This window comes from Chiloscyllium punctatum, chromosome 11, assembly GCF_047496795.1.
Source record: "Chiloscyllium punctatum isolate Juve2018m chromosome 11, sChiPun1.3, whole genome shotgun sequence".
Classification (NCBI taxonomy): domain Eukaryota; kingdom Metazoa; phylum Chordata; class Chondrichthyes; order Orectolobiformes; family Hemiscylliidae; genus Chiloscyllium; species Chiloscyllium punctatum.
In genome coordinates this window covers 68,269,708-68,294,119 of record NC_092749.1, presented here as the reverse complement: position 1 = coordinate 68,294,119, position 24,412 = coordinate 68,269,708, and the positions used below count along the sequence as shown (strand labels likewise).

General features: G+C 41.8%; 1 protein-coding gene across 1 annotated transcript in view; it reads left to right on the top strand.

Annotated features, from left to right (window-relative positions):
* Positions 1–23,736, top strand: part of bcl11aa (BCL11 transcription factor A a) — a 288,569-nt gene extending 264,833 nt beyond the window's left edge. The window contains exon 4 of the mRNA XM_072580983.1: positions 22,433–23,736. Coding sequence (XP_072437084.1) covers positions 22,433–22,486 — 54 coding nt within the window. The 3' untranslated portion in view covers positions 22,487–23,736. The remainder of the gene's footprint in view (positions 1–22,432) is intronic.
* Positions 23,737–24,412: the final 676 nt, after the last annotated feature.

Genomic DNA, 24,412 nt, shown 5'->3' with positions numbered 1-24,412 from the left:
TTTGAATGATTAATGCAATCAGGGGATTTGTGGGACCTTTGTTTACTTTTTAATTTTTTGACATGGCACAGTGACGAGAAGAAACGCTAATTTGAACCTAAAGGCAGGTTGAATTTCTGTTTACACCTTGTGACTCCACAATGGGGTACAGGAAAGTTTGGGGGGGGGGCTAGGAAAGAGACGGACAATTGACCGGCATTGCTTTTGTTCTTAAAATGGGCACAGCAAAGGAGACAGATGAAATTGTTTGTGTGTCATTGAACTGAGGCCTCATGAGAAAGAAGGCTGATGGAAGCTGCAGACTCGCGGTGAGTAGAAAGCCAGGAGAGCAAGGGCAAAGGAGCCACTGTCTACTTAAAGAAAAAGGGGCATTTAAAAAATAATATTGTCAACTGCAGTGTGAAAGAGTTTGATATGAAAAGCTTTTCACAGAAGACAAGGATTCTAGCTTTCTACCAGTGAGTACAGGAATATGCAGTTCGTCGCAAGTGCTTCATTGAAAGGAATGCAAATTCCAACCAAAATATTGTGTATCCTGCCTGCTAGTATGTTGCAATTACTATTAAGTTCCACTCTCTTTATTAAGACATTTCAAAGTCAGAGCAAAATTTTCCATACATTTACAATGACAACGTCTTTTTATACCAAGCCCTTATCTTGATGAGTTACCTGTAAGTGTGGTTTAAACCCTGCTCATGCAGTTCAAGTGCACATGATCATGTTTTAATCGCCTTCTTGGCGGAGGTTGGTATCAACTTGTGTTAAAGAGGTCAAAGGGTTTCCAGGGAAATTCATAGAGGGCTCACTATTTGTCAGGTAAAACCAGATAAACCCAATAGCGAGGTCAAATTTGAATTATTCAATTAGTTTTAGTCATTTAATTTGTGGTTATGGAATGTTTCTTGATTGTTAATAATAGGTATATTAATTCAGCAGCTCATGCTTTGGCCAAGAATTGTATGTGAATATTAGTCCCAGTGGGCTTTCTGAAATACCTCAGCAAAGTAGGGTATTATATCTGTGTCTGCACAAGATGAAAAGAGCTCATGGGGAACCTGAGGGTTGGGAGGGGGTACAAGATTTCCTGAGTATGGAGTGTGTAGTGCAAATGTAAATGGGTTCTTCCCAGATCTATTCGCCATTTCATCGCATTTATACTGAGGCTGCAAATTTCAGTTGCTTGTATTTTTTGGCGGTACTGGCGCCCATTCACGTACAAAATATACATTGGGCACACTGTTCTGGTACTGACATCACCAGGTGTCACTGTGACAAACATGTTAATGTGGGAACTGTAAATGTGCCCTAGAAGAATGCAGAGTAGGTCAACTGTGTCGTCAGTCAGTGTCTGGCATTGGCTTGAATCTAGCGATGTCCATTTTCCCCTTTAATACTCCAAGTTAACCTCTTTTAATCTCATCCAGCTGAAAATGAGTTTGGCAGTCAGAAGAGCATCCATCTGTGCTATTTATGAGAATTATAGAGTAGAAACATGCCCTTTGATCCATACCGACCAAGTCTCCCAAACTAAACTTATCCCACTTGACTGTGTTTCTCCCACATCCCTTTAAGCCTTTCTTATTCGCGTGCCTATCCAAATGTTTTTTTAAATGTTGCAAATGCTAACCACCCTGTGTGAAAAAGTTGCCCCTCAAGTCCATTCTAAATCTTTCTCCTCATTCACCTTATCTATACCCCTTATGATTTTATAAACCTCTATAATCTCAGCCATCAACCTCCTACGCTCGTGTGAAAAAAAGTCACAGCCTATCCTTATAACTTAAACTCTCTCAGTCCCGGCAACATCATTAACTAATTTCAAGTTATTTGCCAGTGGATTGATAAAGCCTGCTGGATGAATTAGCATTTAAGTTGGTGAATCTACAAGGCTTGGTGTGGAGCTTGGTGAAGGACCGGTTCTTCCTGCGAGATTTCTGCTCAGACCACTTGCTCTCAATCCTGAGACCGACAGTTTATATTTGACTTCACATGCAGCATGGCAGTGAGAATGAGCTGGTGCAGAGCAGGAGAAGCTGCTCAAAGAAGGAGGAGGAAGATAACAGGCCTCTCAACCACAGGCCATGGAATCCCAATGTCTTTGGAAGCACTTATCCTCTCCCAACCTCAGTGAGGAGCAGGGTGCATGATGCCTCTGTTTCACTCAACAGGCACTTACAGGAATCTGTTATTTTGTAGCCGGAAGGAGGAATGACAACACGGCTGCCAATATTTGTGCAAATATCTGTGGCCTTGAACTTGTTTGTGTTGGCTCCAATCCATGTTGAAACAGGTGACATTTTCAGCTTTCAGCTTGCCATTTACTATTGTACAAAAGAAGTGGCCGAATGCTGGGCTCCAGGGAGGCTGAATGCATTTCGTTCTCTCCTGCAAGAGAACTGCAGGTAGAGTGAGCACACCAGCTTTTCAGAATTGCAGGCTTCTCTATGGTGTGGGATTGCCAATGACACTGCACATAAGTCACTTTGTGGATGCGGTATGTGAATTTAAAATGTACCACACCACAGAGAGTCAGTGTGTAAGATCCTGTCAGTGTGTGACCGTGCTCTGCCTAGCATAGGGTCAATGCCAGTTATACTGGCAGCGATAATGATGACTTTTAAACTGTGCCAGTATAGTCTACCATCACCACTTGAGCCCCCATGGGAAATCAGAGGGTGGCTATTGGGTGGTAGTTAAGGGCTATTTACTATATGCCATGGTTCATGACCATGCTGTGAATTCCATGCACAACTGAGCAGCAGGTATATAATGAGAGTTATACAAGTGTCATTGAAGAAAACCACTGGCAGTTTAACCACTTCTGTTGCTTGAACTACTCTGGAAGATCCCTGGAATAATTGACAGGGCATGATTCAACATGGTATGTTGATGTTGCTTTCTACATCTTGAGGACATTGCCTTTGTTACTAGGAACGTAGCAGGCAGCTGAGGAGGAAGTGGAGGAAAACAAAGTTAAGGGAAAAGCGGAAGCATAGGTGGAAGAGTTGAGAGAGTCAACAAAGTCTCTTTCTGAGAGGACTATCTATGATTGCTCATCTGATTACATTATATCGAATGCCACCTCCATTCCTCATTTACTAACAGCTCTACACCACTCAGCAAGTATGCCCATTAACCTTCTTTTTCTGTACTCTACTTTGACTGAGTCTTCTGCAACAGAACTCAAATGGACTTGCCACATAAACACAATGGCTATAAGAGCAGGTCAGAGGCTAGAAATATGCAGTGAATAACTCACCATCTGACTGCTGTCCACCAATGCCAAGGCACAAGTCAGGAGTGTGATGGAATACTCCCCGCTTGCCTGGATGGATGCAGCTCCAACAACATTCAAGAAGCTTGACACCATCCAGGACAAGACAGTCCCCTTGATTCGCACCACATCCACAAACATCCTTTACCACTGATGCTCAGTTTAAAGTCCTATCCATAGCCTTAGTATTGTGGTTCACCAGAACTCTGGTCCCAGTATGATTAAAATGGAGCCTGTCCTATCAGAACAACTCCCTCCTTCTCTAGTACTTGTGCTAATGTCCCATCAATTTGAATCCGTTTCTCCAACACCAATCTTTGAGCCACAGATTTACCACTTTGATTTTGATGACTCTCTGCCAATTAGCTTGCAGTTTAGGTAGTAATATGGAGGTTATTATCTCTTTGATTCTGCTCTTTAATTTAGCCTGAGCTACACATATTCCTTCAGCAGAACCTCTTTCCTCTTTCACATTGGTATTGTAGGTACCTACCTGAATCACAACAACTGGCTCATTTCCACTCCAAGTTCCTCTGCAAGCTATATGAGATATACTGAACCAGCGCACTGGGCAGGCAACATGGCCTTCAGGACCTCAATCCTGACCACAGAGAACATTGTCTATTCTCCTGAATATACTGTCACTGATTACAGCTACACTTCCTTTTTCATCTCCCCTTGTGAATGGCTCCATGCACCACAATACTATGGATAGTTTTCTCATCCTTCCTATAGCACCCTCTTTCATCCACACAGGGAACAAGTATCTCAAACCCGTTAGACAATCTTAAGGGCTGATGTTCCTTCAACACTACCTCCTGGATCCCTCTAACCACCTTGCTTGTTGTCACAGTGTCCTGTCCCTGAACACTGACCGAATTCCTGGTAGTCAATCTAAGGGGTATGACTGCCTCCTGAAAAACAGCATCCAGATAACTTTCCCCATTCCCGATACATTACAGTGTTCGAAACTCAGACTCTAACTCATCAGCTCTGAACCAGGGTTCCTCAAGCAGCCAATACTTGCTGTAGATGTGGTCATTATGAACCACAATGGAATCCACCAGCTCCCACATCATGTGGGTACAACCCATCGCCTGGGCTGGCATCACTATTTTGTTTACTTCATTCTTCACTTGTTTTCTGAAAAAATTCCTACTGATCTTTTAATTCTTTTATTTTCATTCTGAAAGTGACCCATAACGGATAGTAAATTTAGCAGGTATTACCAACCAATGAGCTTACGATTTTCCTGTGACGTCAGTCTTTGTTTTGTGTTCCCCGATCCTGGGTTGTTAATTTATCTCAGGCTGTTTGTCTCAGTCTGGATATGATTTCTCCTTCCTGGCCATGCAAATCTTACCGATGATGTCAGACATTGGCTCTTGAACTGACATAAGGATGGGCCTATTCCCCACTGGTTAGTCCTGCAGCAGTGACTGTGTGCCATCTTGTAAAGAAAGTGTGTTGTTGAGTGTGGTGCAATGTGTTTTGGTGATGTTGCTGTTCAGATTAGATAGCTGTCTGTCTGTGCAAGCTGTAAGATGAAGGTGTGAGACTTTCAGCAGTGCAAGCATGATGGTTAGAAAGTAATGAATATTAGCTCAGAATTGTGACTGATGGATGTATTGGTGGGTGACTAATGGTGATGCAGTGCTGTGAGCAGAGTGTGCGGCTGGTGGTGCAATTGATAAGATATGGCATTTGAAGATGCATTTCTGACCTCATGATGCATGAGGACATAGAATTTCAAATCATACCTCCTTGAAGTTCAACAGGATTACCAACTTAATTGCTTTAGCAATGACCTACCCCCCAACATAAGATAAGAGGTCGGATTATTTGCTTACAGTTGTATGGTGTTCAGTGCGATATACAACTCCTCAGATACTGAAAATATCTGGTCTGCATCCAGCAAACTCTGGGCAACATTCAAATTCAGGCTGATAGGAGATCAAAAAAAAAATCAGCATTACGTAAGTGTCAGACAATAAATATCACCATCAAGATAGCAGTTAACCACCTCTCTGGGACATTCTACAGCCTTACTATTGCTAAATGGCCTTCCAGCACCCCCTTTCACCAGCCTAATCAACACTACGATCTGTTCCCTGGGATTTACACCAAGACAAATATCGACTGAGCCTGGAGGACAATCAGCTCGATGAAAGACACTCTCTGGTCTGCCCAGAACTTGTCGGTCTTCCAGAACAAGGAGTTGACTTTGACTGAGTGTTGCAGACTCCAAGGTCCAGGACTACATGCTGAGGGATGGACTAAAGTTTGGGGCAGCTTCCTCCAAGGTGCAGTGAGGAAAGACCACAAGCAGAGGTCTTCCTGTTAAAGTTACTTGGGGGTCTGTTCAATTACTGGACCCTCCTCATGCCTCAATAAATGTAAATATAATCTTATACATGTAAGAGATGCCTTTGGTTTGTTGGAATAGAGTTGAAAAGTGTGGTGCTGGAAAGGCGCAGCAGGCCAGGCAGCAACCGAGGAGCAGGAGAATCGACGCTTCGGGCATAAGCCCTTCTTCAGGAATGAGGCTGGTGTGCCAAGCGGGCTGAGATAAAAGTTGTAGGGGGGCGGAATTTGGGGGAGGGGCACTGGGAATACGATAGGTGGAAGGAGGTGAGGGTGAGGGTGATCGGCTGGAGAGGGGGTGGGGGCAGAGAGATCGGGAAGAAGATTGCAGGTCAAAAGGGCGGTGCTGAATCCAGGGGTTGGGACTGAGATAAGGTGGCGAGAGGGGAAATGAGGAAGCTGGAGAAATCTACATTCATCCCGTGTGGTTGGAGGGTTCCTAGGTGGGAAGATGAGGCGCTCTTCCTCCAGGTGTCGTGTGGCCAGGGTCTGGCGATGGAGGGGTCCATTGGGGCCTTGGATGGAGGTGAGGGGGGAGGTGTGGGCGCAAGTTTTGCACTTCTTGCGGTTGCAGAGGAAGGTGCTGGGAGTGGAGGTGGGGTTGGTGGGGGGTGTGGACCTGACGAGGGAGTCGCGTAGGGAGTGGTCTCTCCGGAACGCTGATGGGGTGAGGAGGGAAATATATCCCTGGTGGTGGGGTCTGTTTGGAGGTGGCGGAATTGATAGAGTCAAACTCAAATATTTGTTTGTTTACTTGATATACTACTGTATAGGATCAAACTGCATTTGTGGCAATATATAAAAAGAGATTTCTTAATAAATAAAGTATATTTTTGAAATAAAAATATCAGAAACTGATCGAGACGGTCTATACCATAAATTATAGTTATGAGAGGGGGTCAGAGGTGAGTAATTTTGTGACCACACATCTCGTGTCTTCTTGATGCCTGTTTACCTGGCTCATGTCAGGAATAAGTGAGGACTGCAGATGCTGGAGCTCAGAATCGAAAAGTGTGGTGCTGGAAAAGCACAGCAGGTCAGGCAACATCCGAGGAACAGGGGAGTCAATGTTTCAGGCATAAGCGCTTCATCAGGAATCGTGGGGTTTCCTGATGAAGGGCTTATGCTCGAAACGTCAATTCTCCTGCTCCTCAGATGCTGCCTGACCTGCTAAGCTTTTTCAGCGCCACACTTTTTGACTCATGCCAGGAATGTGATGCAATACTGTACACTTACTGGATAGGTGTGGTCTGAAAACATTTGAGAACTTGGACACAATCCAATACAAAACAGCCTGCTTGTTTGGCACCCCATCTAACACTTCCAATACTCACTTCCTTCAGAGTTGCAACTGTATGTACTATTTACAAGATGTACTGCAGCAACTCACTCAAGTTTCTTCAATGGCACCTTCTAAATCCAAAAACCTACCTCCAAGCTACACCCCATCATGACTTACAACTGTATGCGTGTCTTTCACCATCACTGATTGAAAATGCTAAAACTCTGTTCTGAACAGAGCACCTACACTACAAGCATTGCAGTGCTTCAAGATGTTAGCTCACCATCACTTTTTCAAGGCAAGTAAAGATGGCTTCTATGGTTTGGCTTTGTCAAGTGAATTAAAAACAAAGAAACTTGACCAATTTTATTAACTGGCATTATCTGTACTAAAATTGGAGAGTTGCCAGTACGTAATGAATGTTACCTTGATTCAGGGCAGCTTGATGATCAGGGGCAATGGTCGAGGAACTTGGTAGCTGGGGAGATCTTAAAACTGACTCTTCATGACTCCAAAAAAGATATTAAGATAAACTACCATTTTGTTTTCTGAGTGGCATCCAGCACAGAACCATTGGTTTGGCGGCTGTAGTGGCTTGTGCTTGAGCCATCTTCATTACCTTCAATAAAGCTCATAATCATCTAAGAGTTTAAAGACAACACCAGATCCTGATTATGAAATCATGGTGGATGCTGGGGACACAAGTTTGAGATACGTAGTTCTGGCTGCTTACGTTGAGGACAGTATGAACTTTTCAATGAAAATTCACTGAAAGCCTAGTTGCCAGGCTTTTTCTTTGCTGAGGGGCCTCTTTCCTGATTAAGGGCTTATGCTCGAAACATCGATTCTCCTGCTCTTCGGTTGCTGCCTGACCTGCTGTGCCTTTCAGCACCATGCTCTTGACTCTGATCTCCAGCATCTGCAGTCCTCACTTTCTCCTACTATCCATTCATGATGAAAAACAGGAGAGAGTAAGACCAGAAATGCCTTCATTATAATGTGATGTATGAAATCTTGCTGCAAATTGGTTGTGGGGGCTTGCCAATACTATATCACTGATTTCCATTCCAAAGAATTTGACTGGCTGAAAAGTGCTTTGGGAGCCTTGTGGTGCTATAAGAATGAAATCACTTTTTTTTTCTGTGTTCTTGACCAATATCTAACAGTATTGAGTACAAATTAAGGCAGGAACTGACCCCAATTTAAAATTGATTGGGACAAGAAGGAAGCTGTGCTGTGGACATAGTAATTTTTAAACACATGATTTTTTGTTTTCAAAAGCCCTCAATGAAAATTTATAATTTATACAAATTATTTTTGTGTACTCCAGAAAAATAAAAGACACAATTCACTGTGAGGATATTTAAGTGCTGCTTCTGTTGATGCATTACACCTCTCTTGTGCATGACACTGAATTCGGGGTCATAGTTAATACAATGCATGACTGTGACAAAATACAAGAGGACATTAATAATCTTGTAAAATGGGCATGTTATTGGGAAATTAGTTTCAATACAGATAAGTGTGAGGTGATACTGTTTTGCAAGAAGAATAAAGAGGACAAATACTATCTAAATAGAATAGAGGGGCAGGCAAATCCAAGGGTAGATATATACAAATCACCAGAAGCAATGATATAGGTTAATAAGACCATTAAAAGTGCAATCAAAGCTTAATTTCTACAGGAATGGGATTGATAAGCATTGAAGTTATGTTAAACTTGTGCAGAACCTTGACTAGAATTTGAGTTCAATGAATAATTCTGGTCTGTCTCATATATTAAAAGCATGTATGAGGATTGGAAATAATGCAAGATTATATTACAAGTATGATATTAGAAATGAAAAGTTGTGCCTATTAAGAAAGATTGAGCAAGGTCTAATAAATAAACCATTGAAGTTTTAAAATTGATCCCTTGGTAGAAAAAGCTTGAGTATTGCTTAAAAGAAAGATATGCTGTCAAATGCTATTCTTGCAAAGATCTGGACAGACACAAGAATGCCAAACTTCAAAGGGTCAAATGATTTCATGAGAAAAAGTCTCTGACTCATTAGCAAGTTGATTCTGATTTCTTGAGTCATTGCCGTGGAGAATACTGCAAAATGCTACTGTCCAACATGCTTTTGTTCTTGTCAAAAAAGACATAATACCCTGAATATGTTCCTTTTTCCTGTAGAGAGTAGGTCTATGTGTCTGAATATTTGTAAACTTCTAGTAGGCATAAGTTAACTATATTTTGAAACTTACAGGTAATCTTTCATTTCATTGTTGGTGCATTTCTTAACTTGCTTAATATTATTTAGAAAGTGTTTTCCACTCTTAGAATCACATCTTATATCAGAAAAGTTCTGAATTCTGCAAGCATAGTTTCATTGTACTCAGCCAATCATGAGAAGCTGAAGGGACATCTGATTGGTATGATTTGCCAGTCATCAGAATGTATCTCTTACATGGCTAGTTTGCACTGGCACTGAAATTCATGTATCACATTACCTCATTACTGTGTTCCACGGGAGCCCTTCAACGCCCAGCTCTTGCCAACATTTTGGACAATTTCCATGAGAATCGAGTTTTCAATGGCATGACCTCTAACCTCCAAACCTTTGCATACTTCTGATACGTAGATGATACATTCATCCTAATAGAGTCTGAATTCTGTTGTTATCTCCTAATGCACCTTAAATGACTCCATCTCACATTCAAATTCACCTTTCACAAGGAAAAGGCTAACAAGCCCCTTTTCTCGATGCACATATTGAAAATCTGCCAATGAATTCCCGACTCACATTTGCAATCGATTTTCACTTGTCAATATATGCCTGGGATTGGTACAGCTGCATGCTTTTTTAAGATTGACTTTCTTGTTAAATTTGTGAGCAGGTTTGAGTGAGTTTTTCAACCAAAATAGGGTGCATCAAAGTGATCTTCCAGGATAATGGTGAATGACTGTGTATCATGCATGCTCATTAGTGGATGGAAGGCTGCCACTTTCAGACTTAAAAAGTGCTAGCCTATCTCAAATTACCCTGAAAGGACAAACTAGCTCAAAACGTTTAGCAACAGTGAAACTCCTTACTTTATGCTGCTGTTATGCAGTAGCAACATGAGTGGGGTTTTCCACTTACTGGATGCAGCCTTCAAGCCTAAAAGATGATGTGCCAATTAATAATGTGGCATATGAATTGCAATGCCAGCTACGAAACTATGCACTAGTGTCCGGCAGATCACATCAAACAGCAAATCTCTTTGGCAATAAGCAGAGCATTGACTATATTCAACAAATCCATGTTTGTAAAATGTAAGATATGACTCAAATCATCCAAGAGCACCAATCACTGTTGAATTTATTCTTTTTATGCTTTGTCCAGGCTGCATTGCTGTGTCATACTTCGGATGCCTGAGTCTTTGGAAACATGCAGCATAATTTCAATCAAACTGAATCCCTGTAGTTGAGGACAGTCAGGACCTTTTTTAATAGCATGAACTGCCATATTCTAAAATGTTCACTCATTCACTAACACAGTGTGGAACTGTTAACATTTTAGTGTGGTTCAGGTAAGCAGTGGGTGAGGTAAATAGGGAAGAGGGTATGGAAGAGGACAGGTGACAAGGGTGAATTGTGGCAAGGTGGATTGGATAACAGGGTGGACTTAGTAACATGGTAGTAGAATAGAGTGGCAAGGTAGATAGGGTGAGCTGGATGGTAGGATAGGTAAGATGGCAGACAGTAATGCAGAGGGAAAAACCAATAGGAAAACAGTAACACTAGGAAATGAACATTCTGATCATACTGGGCACTGTTACATATAAACATAGAAGATAGGAGCAAAAATAGGCCAGTCAACACATGGAGCCTTCTCTGACATTTCAGATGATCATGGCTGATCATTGAGCTCAATGCCTTAATCCTGCTGCTCCCCAGATCCCTTGATCCCTTTCACTGCAAAAGCTAGATCAATGTCCTTCTTGAAAACATAACATTTTAGCCTTAACCACTTTCTGTGGAAGTCAATTCCAAAGGCTGACCACCCTTTGAATGAAGACATTGCTCCTCATCTCAGCCCTGAAATGTTTACCCTTCTCCTTAAACTGTGATCCTTGATTCTGGATTCCCCCAATATTGAGCATCTAATCTGTCTAGCCCTGATAGAATTTTATAGCTTTCTATAAATTCCCCCATCATTCTTGTAGACTCCAGTGAATTCATTCATAACTGATTCAATTTCTCCTCATACATCGATCCTGCCATCCCAGGGATCAATTCAGTAAACCTTTGCTGCACTCTCTCTCTCAAAAGAATGACCTTCCTTAGAAAAGGAGACCAAAACAGCACACAATATTCCAGGTGTAGCTTCATCAATACCCAGTGAAATTGCAGTAAGATATCCATGTTCCTGCACTCTAATCCTCTTGCTGTGAAGGCCTACATACAGCTTGTCTTCTTTAAGGCCTGCTGTACCTGCATGCTTATTTTCAGCAGCTGCTGCATGGGGACATCCAGGTCTTGTTGAACATTCCCCTTTCTCATTTTACAGCCATTCTAAGAATAATCTACCTTTGTATTATTGCTACCAAAATAGATAACCTCACAATTATCCAAATGATGTAGGCATCCACCATACATTTACCCACTCACTTAGCCTGTCCAAATCACACTTCAACATCTCTACATCCTTTCCATAGCTCGACCCTTCCACCCTGTTTTACGCCCTCTGCAAATATTGAAATATTACATTTAGTCTCCCTATCTAAATTATTAAAAGATATTGTGAACAGCTGGGGTTAGATGGTTTTAGCAGGCTTAGGAGAATTCCAAGTGGGTTTGGGTCAGGTACGTTTGAGGAATCAGGTCTTGGTTGGGAGGGGTTGAATAGTTAAGAGGGTCAGTGTGAGTCACTCTGGGTTCTGTTTTATATTTAGCCACTAGGTAGAGGTGAATTCAATGTAATTAACTTTTCCCGGTTCATTATTAAGGTTAGCAAGTCAGAACCCTCTGACATTTCTCACTCTTCGAAGTTCTTGAGAAGATTTGTAGTTCAGGTTGTGGATCAGGTTGCTGGTTTGCTCACTCATCTGGCAAGTTTGTTTGCAGACATTTTGTCACTATGCTATGTAACATCAGCAGTGTGCCTCTGGTGAAGCGTTGGTGTTCTATCCTGCTTGCTAATTATGTGTCCCAGTGTGCTGAGGTGTGTGGTATCATTCCTGGTTTTGTTTCTTAGTTTTTGGTATATAGGATCTAACTCTATATGTTTGTTAATGGAGTTCTTGTTTGAGTGCCAGGCTTCCAGTAATTCCTGTGCATGTCTTTGTTTGGCTTGTCCTAGGATGGATAAATTATCCCAGTCAAATTGATGTCCTCCTTTGTCCATGTGTGCGGACGCAAGTGACAGTTGATCATGTCTCTTGGTGGCTAGTTGGCGATCACGTACCCTGATGGCTAGTTTTCTTCCAGTTTGCCCTATGTAATGTTTCTGGCAGTCTTTACATGGTATAACACTAGCCATCAGGGTACACAAATACCAACTAGCCACATATTGCCCAGATTGTTCACGGCATGAGCCCTGAAAAAGGGCTCATGCCCGAAACGTCGATTCTCCTGCTCCTTGGATGCTGCCTGACCTGCTGCGCTTTTCCAGCAACACATTTTCAGCTCTGATCTCCAGCATCTGCAGTCCTCACTTTCTCCTAGAAGATTGTCCAGATTTACCTGGTTGTACCTCACAGATGTATAAGGTTTGAATCTTGGAATATGATAGTACAGGAAGAAGCCTTTTATGTTGGTTGATCTATCTAATTACCTCCACTCCCCTTGCTCTTCATGATAGCCCAAATATATAAATAACTCCCTTTCTAGTATTTATCCAATTGCCTTTTAGTAATTATTATTGAAAGCGCTTCCATTAGCCTTTCCAATAGTCTATTCCAGATCATACCAACCTGCTGTGTAATTTTGTTTTAATCATGTTACCTCCAATTCTTTTGTCACTTACCTGATATTGGTGACTTTTGTTGCCTGACCTTTCAGCCATTGGAAACAGTTTCTCCTTAATTTGCTATCAAGACCCTTCATGATTTGAATACTTGTCGCAAATCTCCTTTAATCTTTTCTGCTCTAAGGTGAATAAATTCTATTTACTTAGTCGCTTCACATAACGTTTGGTCCTATTCTAATAAAACTCTCAAAAACTATGGCATTCTTCCAAATTAGCCGCAATATTCCTGCTGGGGCCAAACCAGTGTTTTTTAAAGGTTCAAACTAAAAATAGAAAATACTTTACATGCCACTGTTCCCTTTAATATTTTTGGAGTGTGCAGGCAATTTCTTACAATAACCCCTTTATATTTTTATGTTGTAGTGTACACATGGCCATTTATAGGGTCTGACTTATGCATGATCTGCATGGGGTCTTGTGCATTGCCACACAAATGTACAACTGTGTGATTCAGAAGGTACATTGATGCCAGCGCTGATCCCCAGGGGATGCCACTGCACATGTCAACCCAGCCTGAAAACCAACCTTAGATCACTCATGGTGCTCTCCTTTGTGTCCCTTATCAATTTTATATCAGTGGTGTTATTACTACTGTAATCTGAAGGGATTTGATTTTGGTTCACCATTTGATGGATGACATCCACAAAATTCATTTGCATTATCCTCAACAACCCTGCCTTTTATTTCACCACCAACTCATCCAAGTTGGTCAAATGATTTGTGCTGCTACCTTTAACTTTATGAACTCAAACATTTGCATTTCCTCCATTTTCTCCCTAAATGTCTCTTGAAATGCTTCCCATCATTGACTATGAGGCTGATTGACCAACAATTTTAGGGTTGATGCGGCTCTCTCTTTTTGAGTAGTGGTGTGCATTTGCAATTCGCTTGTCCTCCCGTCTTTGTAGAGGATTCAAAAGCTTGTGGTCAGAGTTTCCACATTATTGTATTTACTTCCCTCAGCAAACTAGAATACATCCCAAACAAGTCCATGACTGGCTGAGAGATACCAACCTCTGCTTTGTTTTTATTTTCCTGCACCTCCGTCCTCAGACCCCACCCCTCCAACCGTAACAAGGACAGAACGCCCCTGGTGCTCACCTTCCACCCTACCAACCTTCACATAAACCAAATCATCCGCCGACATTTCCGCCACCTCCAAACAGACCCCACCACCAGGATATATTTCCCTCCCCACCCCTTTCCGCCTTCCGCAAAGACCGTTCCCTCCGTGACTACCTGGTCAGGTCCACGCCCCCCTACAATCCACCCTCCCATCCTGGCACTTTCCCCTGCCACCGCAGGAACTGTAAAACCTGCACCCACACCTCCTCCCTCACCTCTATCCAAGGCCCTAAAGGAGCCTTCCACATCCATCAAAGTTTTACTTGCACATCTACTAATATCATTTATTGTATCCGTTGGTCCCGATGCAGTCTCCTCTATATTGGGGAGACTGGGCGCCTCCTAGCAGAGCGCTTTAGGGAACATCTCCGGGATACCTGCACCAATCAACCACACCGCTCCGTAGCCCAACATTTCAACTCCCCCTCCCACTCTGCCGAGGACATGGAGGTCCTCGGCCTCCTTCACCGCCGCTCCCTCACCACCAGACGCCTGGAGGAAGAACGCCTCATCTTCCACCTCGGAACACTTCAACCCCAGGGCATCAATGTGGACTTCAACAGTTTCCTCATTTCCCCTTCCCCCACCTCACCCTAGTTCTAAACTTCCAGCTCAGCACTGTCCCCATGACTTGTCCGGACTTGTCCTACCGGCCTATCTCCTTTTCCACCTATCCACTCCACTCTCTCCTCCCTGACCTTCATCCCCTCCCCCACTCACCCATTGTACTCTATGCTACTTTCTCCCCAACCCCACCCTCCTCTAGCTTATCTCTCCACGCTTCAGGCTCACTGCCTTTATTCTTGATGAAGGACTTTTGCCCGAAACGTCGATTTCGAAGCTCCTTGGATGCTGCCTGAACTGCTGTGCTCTTCCAGCACCACTCATCCAGAATCTAGTTTCCAGCATCTGCAGTCATTGTTTTTACCTCGTTTGTTTTTATTTTGTCTAATGTCTAAATAATTGTCTAATTTTGTCTACCATATTGTATTTCATTGAAATATTTACAGTATTCCCCGTATTAGTGAAAACGTGTGCAATGTATTAAACTTGCTACTGGGGATAATTACAAGATTGTCATCTTTGAGATCCTGCTCTTTTACCTTTGTCCCCAGGGTCCCGAAATACTGTTTGCTGGACCTCAACTCTCTCCTTGCCCATGCCACTGATTTCAATATGGAGTCTAACCTTTTTGCTGAATGTTATATTGGTTAGAAATGATGTCCTTGACTCTGGCACTGTCAAAATAACTCATTATATAGGAGTCATGTTAATGACAGCTGAAGCAATTGTCTGCCATCCTGAATAGCAAAACCCCTGTGACATTTACCTTTCTATGCCACTCTGTGATACCCCTGCTAATATTTGGGACATAATCCTCAGGGGGCAGTTTTCTGTTGAGCAGGGTATTGTCAGCCCGTCATTAGTTTGTAGTCACAAGAGATCACAGTAAAGTCTGTTTTGACTTACCTCATCCTCCCTCTTTAAATGACTGTAGTTTGAATACCTTTTGCATCTATGGGTGTGACAATCCATGGATCTCTCTCTCCAGACAACCACATAATTTATACCTACAGCCATTTTTCGCCATATCGGATCTCTTTCAAAAACCACATCTTGGAATTGCAAATAACAAATGTCCACACTATTTTGGAGTTCTGATCTGTTGTCATGTTACTGCTTACTAACCTTTTGAACTCTGGCTGTGGAGTGACCAGAAATGTGCAATCTTGGAAAAGTTTAACCTCCTGTATGCTCTCCAGAAATATCATATTGTCTTGAAGCTGGATGCAATTCCTGCACATGTTATCCACTGTACATGAAGAGATTCCAAGTTCACACATAGTTCAGAAATTACAAGCCATAGATTTCAACTATTCCAACATCTTGCTAAAAATCCATCTATTTTATGTCCCTTCTACCATATATATTTTAGTTTAGTATTCCCTTAATTACATTTATTATTTATCTTTACCAGATTTTTATCTCACACAATTTGTATCCCTTTATTGGGCTGACAAGACGAAAGCAACATTTGCACCAGTCAAATGCCGGGTAATGCCCATCATTATTTAACATGCATCTAACAATTGCCCCATGATATTCATTAGCATTACTGTTGCTGAATCCCTCACTATCAACATGCTGGGGATTACCATTGATAAGAAATTGAACTGGACTCACCATATAATTTAGGGCCTTGGATAGAGGTGAGGGAGGAGGTGTGGGTGCAGGTTTTACAGTTCCTGCGGTGGCAGGGGAAAGTGCCAGGATGGGAGGATGGGTTGTAGGGGGGCGTGGACCTGACCAGGTAGTCACGGAGGGAGCGGTCTTTGTGGAAGGCGGAAAGGGGTGGGGAGGGAAATATATCCCTGGTGGTGGGATCTGTTTGGAGGTGGCGGAAATGTCTGCAGATGATTTGGTTTATGCGAAGGTTGGTAGGGTGACCACAACAGCAGGTTAGGGATTAGGAATTCTGCAGTGAGTAACTCATCTTCTGACTCTCCTAAGGCTGTGCACCATCTATAACGCATACGTCAGGAGTGTGATGGAATGATCCCACATGCCTGGATAAGTGTAGCTCCAACAATACTCAAACATCCAGGACAAGTAACCCACTTGATTGGCATCACATCCACAAGTGTTCATTCCCTCCACCATTGATGCTCAATATTAAAAGTGTGTACTACTTACAAAATGCACTGTAGAAATTCACCAAAATGTCCTTCGCATCTTTCAAACCCATGGCCATTACCATTCAGAAGGTCAAAGGCAGCAGATACATGGAACACCACCACCTGCAAATTCCCCTCAAAACCACTCACCATTCTGATGTGGAAATGTATCAGCTTTTGTTCAGTATTGCTGGGTCAAAATCTTGAAACTCCCTCCCTCACAGCATTGTGGTTCTCCCGAAAGCGAATGGACTGCAGTGGTTCAAGAAAGCAGCTCACCGACACCTTCTCACTGTGTGAAGAACTTTTTGTTATTAGCTCATAAATTACTTTTTATTGTTTGGACTGATGGCCCTTAACCGATTCCCAATATTTAAACTAAATAAACGTTAAAATAAACCATTTTTAAACTGCTATGCACATGTGTTATCTGAAGTATTAATTTGGAATATCATTGACGGGACATCTTAGACTTATTAGAAAAAGTCATTTGCAAAGCAAAGCAGACTGACTAAAGCAAAGAAAAATGTTGTATTTCCAAATAACACCAGTTGTTTGCCTGGAGCTATTTCAGAACAAAGTCACGTGACCCTGTTTACAGGTATAATAAAGCTACTGGATTGGAACAGTCAGAAAGATAACCTGCCTGGAGCAACAGCATTTGGTACATTTCTCTCATCTCTTTTATCTTTCTCTGAACCCCAACTCACCAAAGTATTTATGTTGAAAACTGACGGAAGGCCTCATCACTGCAAGTGAAGGATACATACAGGAGAATTTGAAACTCACACCACTATTTCTGGAAAAGTAACTACAGCCAGCTACAACTGATCCAGGAAGACTTTGCAGTGTTGACAGCTCATGAACAAAGTAACATTGGCTACAGACCAACATTTGGACATACTGTAAATAATTCATTTTCTTGGATTTAACTGTTACTTAGCCGAAGAACTTATAAATAACAATTGCAGAGTTTTTGTATTATTTTCCCCAGACTTGGTGGTTGTGTGCATATTGACATGATTTGTTGTTAAGAAGAGTGGTTGGATATTTTTGCACATGTCAAGCTTTGTTAATCATCTTTGCATGAGATTGAGTAAGTTCTTTATTTGTTACTGAAGGAACCTGTATGATTTGTTTCTGAATGTGCTAAGTTCTATACAGCCTGATATATATATTATATATTTATGTTTACAATTGGCAACATTGCCTCCCTTTTGTCACTCAGCCTTTTATTTATAACCAGTAGAGGAATGGGATCAGAAAACAAATTGGTACACTGTCTACAACAATGTCATTTACTACCTTGTACTGTACATCTGTGTCATAACATCCCTTAGATCATTCCTTCCCAGTATGAAAAGTTCAAATTTCTCCTGTCTTCTCATATAACACAGGTCCTGGCATCAGGGGTCAGATTTATGATCCCTCCAGGGAATTTGCTGTGAATCTGTGGAATACTTGAGCACGAATCCTGCTTCAACCTTTTGGTCTCTTTCAAATTCATTCTCATTTATTTCAACATCCATGGATAATGCTTTCGTTCAATCCTCCTCCAAATGCCCAATGGTTTCTATTTGTTTGCATTCAATTTTGTCTTTCATGTTTGCTTCACTCACATATTTTAATTTGTTCTGGAATTTCAATTCCATTGGCTTCCTGATATTGGCATCACCTTCAAATTTGACTAATTTGCAAATGAGTTTCAGAATCCACACCAAGAAGTTAAATTAGCAGTGTCAATTGTCTCACATTGAGTGCTAATGTATCCCATTGAGCGCTTTTCCTTATGCTGATATTATACTTGTAACTAGTACCCATTGTTTTCTGCCAGTCATTACTAATTCAGGTGTAAATGTTACCTTCAGTTTTGAGTGTAATTAGTCATGCTGTATGTAGAACATTATCAAATAAATTTTGGAAAACCTGGTGGGGTTTATCCGAGTCAATAGGGATTGACACATTCTCAAAACAGTTAAGCAGCTCGATCAGACAGGACCAACCTCAACAACATCCATCAGGTCACCCTTTTTAACCCTGGGTATGACATTAGCCAGTCTTCAGTTTATTGGTCCAGGATCCATTAACTCCTTCAGGATGATTGTTAGTGACTCACTCATCTCATCACTAGCTTTTCTTAACACTCTTGGATAAAAGAACATTGTATTGTTGTGCACCAGGCCAAGTTCTTCAGGCTATAATACTTTAAGCCAATGAATCCACTTTGATTTCAGAAGCTGAAAGCTATAGCTAAAGAAGCTGGAAACCCAAATATTGTAGCTTATAGTTTTAGTGGATTTTTGCATTAATCAGTTACTGGGCACTTTACATCTTCTAAACAGATCCTTTTGTAAAAAAAAACTGATCCTCTCACTAAGCGAAAACTATACTTAGAAACAGAAAGCCAGAACATGTGTGACAGGGAAAGCAGGTTTCAGGTATTAGATGTGGGTGGCTAGATGTGTGGGTGAGTGTGTAGTTAATAAGCTTACCTCAGGCGTCTGTTCTAACATTATGTATATGTGTACGTGTTAACATGACTTTAAGAGCACCCAGTGCATTTTTTGTTAAAGTGGAACACAACATTAATTAGAATTATAGATTCCAACTGGCTCTGAGAAGCTTTGCATTGACTCTGTCATATATCATTTAATGCAAGACAATTCTCGTTTCAACATGAAGGCACTCATAGTGGCCTTTTACATAGCCGTGCTGATATAATGGCCTGGAAATTTACCAGGACACATTAGACATACAGTACAGGGAGGTAGAAACTGAGTTTCAGACAGGAAATCTGCAGATTTGTCTTTCACTGCATAGCGGTGAGTTTAACTCCACGGTACTTTGACGTTGACAGGTCCTGTGCCCGGAAGTCAGCATTATTGATGGATTTGGCTTTTTTTGGAGCAGAGATCATGCCACAGCAGCCCACAGGACCAGTTAACCAAGATATATAATCCCTGGGGGCATTTAGTGGAGAGTAGGGAGGGTGTGGTTATGGAAAGGGAGAGGCTGTTGATCCTGATAGGACTTGTTTTGAGAGATTCAGTTTCTCCTATAAGAAAGGCCAAACCCATGTTGGGCAAGAGGTCTCTATCCCCGACATCTGGGTTTTTGCTGCTGAATAGGAGTGAGGGCGGATTGGGAGTGGCTGTTTCGGGTCCCGGTACAGAAGTACTTCTGCTTCTCCTGGCTTACATGTTATGGTTGCAAAGGCATCAGCTGTTGCTCAAATGTTGTCCTCCACTTGCTTTTGCTGCCAGGTTTACTGATGACTGAGAAGCCCATCTTCCCAGACTAAAACCAGCAAAACAGATTAAATCAGAGTTTGGTGGAAGATTTGTAGCTCAGGTGCTCGTTGTTGTGGTTCTGTTCGCCGAGCTGGGAATTTGTCTTGCAAACGTTTCGTCCCCTGTCTAGGTGACATCCTCAGTGCTTGGGAGCCTCCTGTGAAGCGCTTCTGTGCTGTTTTCTCCGGTATTTATAGTGGCCTGTCTCTGCTGCTTCCGGTTGTCAGTTCGAGCTGTCCACTGCAGTGGCCGGTATATTGGGTCCAGGTTGATATGATTGTTGATAGACTCTATCAACAAACACATCGACCTGGACCCAATATACCGGCCACTGCAGTGGACAGCTCGAACTGACAACCGGAAGCGGCAGAGACAGGCCACTATAAATACCCCGGAGAAAACAGCACAGAAGCGCTTCACAGGAGGCTCCCAAGCACTGAGGATGTCACCTAGACAGGGGACGAAACGTTTGCAAGACAAATTCCCAGCTCGGCGAACAGAACCACAACAAGATTAAATCAGAGGATGTCACTCCTCTGATTAGCACATTTAAAATGCCAGCCCAGTTCTTGGGAATGGACTGCCTGCCTCCATTAAATCTGGAAGTTGCTGTGCTGATTCCTGAAGCAATCAGAAATTATTCATGATTAAACCTCTCTATTCCCAACCTCATGCTCACACCCATGTTAAAATTTCCCACTGTGTTTCTATGTTTACATCTACCCCTCCAAAAGTAGTTGCTGCTGGAGTTTGATAACCAATTCCTGATCACCACAGTAAATATATGAACGTAACCATTTTTGAAAAATGTTACCATTACAAGTTTCATTGTGAATTTCCCCTAAAATCAAATTAAAGACAAACACATGTTTTCTCCCAGCACCTATCACAGGTTTGTATTTATGATATTGCAATATGCCTTCCCAACTCTAACCTGTTGACTGTTAATCTCTTTGCTTGTTCTTTGTTTTTCCATGAAACACCTTACCATTGTGAGGTCTTGCTACAGCTGATAAAGAAGGGGAGAAATAAAACATAAACATTTTGTTTATGTAAAAGAGTAAATGAGTGAGGAAGGGGAAGAACACACTTTCTTTAACACCCAATGCTGTGCCCATGCTCTATCAGTGGTACTTCACCCCAAGATCTTAGTCATCTGGACAATACCTATCCATGGAATTGTCAGTCCGACATCCAGATAGCTATCTATAAAAACAAAATACTGCGGATGGTGGAAATCTGAATAACTAACGAGAAGTGTTGGAGAAACTCAGCACGTCTTGCTGCATTCATGGAGGGAGAAACAAGGTTGATATTTTGAGTCTGATATGTCTTTTCTTCATTTTGAATAATTTGATTGATTTTACTTTATTATTATCACATATACTGAGATACAGTGAAAAGTATTGTTTTGCATGCTATCCAGGCAAATTATATCATACATAAGTGCAATAGGGTAATATTGAATACAGAATACAGAATATAGTGTCACAGCTACAGAGAAGTTGCAGAGAAAAATCAACTTTAGTATGTGGGAGGTCTATTCAAAAGTCTGATAACAGCAAGGAAGAAGCAGTTCTTGAATCTGTTGGTATGTGTTTTTAAACTTTTCTATCTTCTGTCTGATGGAAGAGAGTGGAAGAAAGTATTACAAAGATGGGAGAGGTCTTTGATTATGTTGGCTGCGTTCACATGGCAGAAGGAAGTATAAATGGAGGCAATGGAAGGAAGGCTGACTTGCGAGATGACGGGGCTGTGTTCACATTCTCTCTAATTTCTTTTGGTGTTGAGCAGAGCAGTTGCATACCAACATATCTGGCTCGGATGCTTTCTATGGTGCATCTATAAAAATTGATAAGAGTCATTATGGACATGCTGAATTTCCTTACGCTTCTGAGAAAGTTGAGGCATTGGTATGTTTTCTTAACCTTAGGGTCAACGTGGATTGACCAGGACAGATTGTTGATGATCTTTACTCCTACAAATTTGAAGCTCTTGAGCATCTTCATCTTAGCGCCATTGATACAGAGAGGAGTGTGCCCTCGGGTCTTGTTCCTCAAGTCAATGACCAGCTTCTTCATTTTGCTGGCTTTGAGGGAGAGATTGTTGTCTTTACACCATGTCACTCAGCACTCCATCTCAATCCTGAACTGACTCATATCATATTGGAAGAATTAATTCTGTTTCTCTGTCCACTCATGCTGCCAGACATGCTGAGTTTTTCCAGCACTTTTTGTTTTTATTTCAGATATTTTTCCCTGCCTTAAATAAGAGTCTAATCTCAAATTATCATAGAATTGAAATGAGAACCACTAAGGCCAATAATATCTGACAATTGACCAAATACAATTTTGGAATTAATTTAGTTTTTTTTCTATTTTTATATACTTGTCGCAAATAATTCCATTGCAGTTTTGTTTTTCCAGGGCTTGAACACAAAAGCAAAGATTGACCGTTCAGTGGAGGACTGCACTGTCTGAGGAGCCACCTTTCAGATGAGATCATAGAATCCCTACAGGTGAAGCAGGCCATTTGCCCATCAAGTCCATATTGGCCCTCTGAAGACCATCCTACCTGCTATCCTAAATTTCCCATGGCTAATCCACCTAGCCTGGACACTATCAGCAACTTAGCATGTCTGATCCGTCTACCCTGCACATAAAGTCATAGCATCATAGAGATTTACAGCATGGAAACAGACACTTTGGTCCAATCTGTCCATGCCAACCAGATATCCCAACCCAATCTAGTCCCACCTGCCAGCACCCGGCCCATATCCCACCAAACCCTTCCTATTCATATACCCATCCAAATGCCTCTTAAATGTTACAATTGTACCAGCCTCCACTACTTCCTCTGGCAGCTCATTCCATACACGTAACACCCTCTGTGGCCCCTTAGGACGCTGTTATGTCTTTCCCCTCTCACCCTAAACCTATGCCCTCTAGGTCTGGACTCCCCGAGCCCAGGGAAAAGACTTTGCTTATTTACCCTATCCATGCCCCTCATAATTTTGTAAACCTCTATAAGGTCACCCCTCAGCCTCCAACGCTCCAGGGAAAACAGCCCCAGCCTGCTCAGCCTCTCCCTAAAGCTCAAATCCTCCAACCCTGGCAACATCCTTGTAAATATTTTCTGAACCCTTTCAAGTTTCACAACATCTTTCCAATAGGAAGCAGACCAGAATTGCACGCAATATTCCAACAGTGGCCTAACTGATGTTCTGTACAGCTGCAACATGACCTCCCAACTCCTGTACTCAATACTCTAACCAATAAAAGAAAGCATACCAAACACCTTCTTCACTATCGAATCGACCTGCGACTCCACTTTCAAGGAGCTATGAACCTGCACTCCAAGGTCTCTTTGTTCAGCAACACTCCCTAGGCCTGTAGACTATGAGACGAAACTGGAGCACCAGGAAGAAACCAATGCAAGACACAAAGAGAACACAAACAGTCACCATAGGGTGGAATTGAACCTAGGTCCCTGGCGTTGTGAGGCAGGAGTGCTAACCACTGAACCACTGTACTATTAAATTGAACCAACTGTTGTTGTGGATATAAAAGATCCCTTGGCACCAGATCTATGGCAGTGTTTTCCTTGATGTCCTGGAAAATATTTACCCCTCAATCAGTATTTCAATAAACGCATTCTCTGGTCATTATCACTGCACTGTTTATGAGTTTGCTGAGTGCCTACCAGTTGTTATATATCCTTCATTACACTGTTCAAAAACTACTGAACTTGGAAATGTTTGGTCATGATGAAAAGAACTGTATAGATGTAAGACTTTTGTTTACAGTTAAACTCATTTCTTCTTGGATTTAAATTAAAGTACATTTGAGATAAAGCATATTTGTGATTTTTCTTTATCTCAACATATCCTGATGAAACATCTAAATGAGTAGCCGTACAGTCTATCACTAGTGTTAAAGATTATGGGATTTAATCTAACCTGCTGCGCAAGAAAAGGACAGGATTGAGTATGGCACTGATTTTACCCCAGGCTTGTTTTGGATCTCCATCAGTGGAGAGTGACATTGATCTGGATGTAAAATCAGAATTCCATTTGATCTTGTGGATATCGTTTTGGTAAGCGAGGTTAAAATTCACACACTCCACCTCATGTTAATTCTTAATTACTCCAGATAACATTTTCAATACTTAGATTCAATTCAACTAAATTATTCAATTTACCTAACTTTTTGGATTACACAACAGTTTTGATTTGTTAAAGAAATGTGAGTTGACCCTGGTGTTCCTTGTTTTTATGTTGCAAAACAAGTTTATCACACATGCGAATCAGGGTCAGAGCAGTTTTGTCTTCGCATCCTTCGACTAAGGTGTAAGGATTTATCTAGGGCACAAGGTGACTGTGGTTCTTATTTACAATGGCAGCAAGT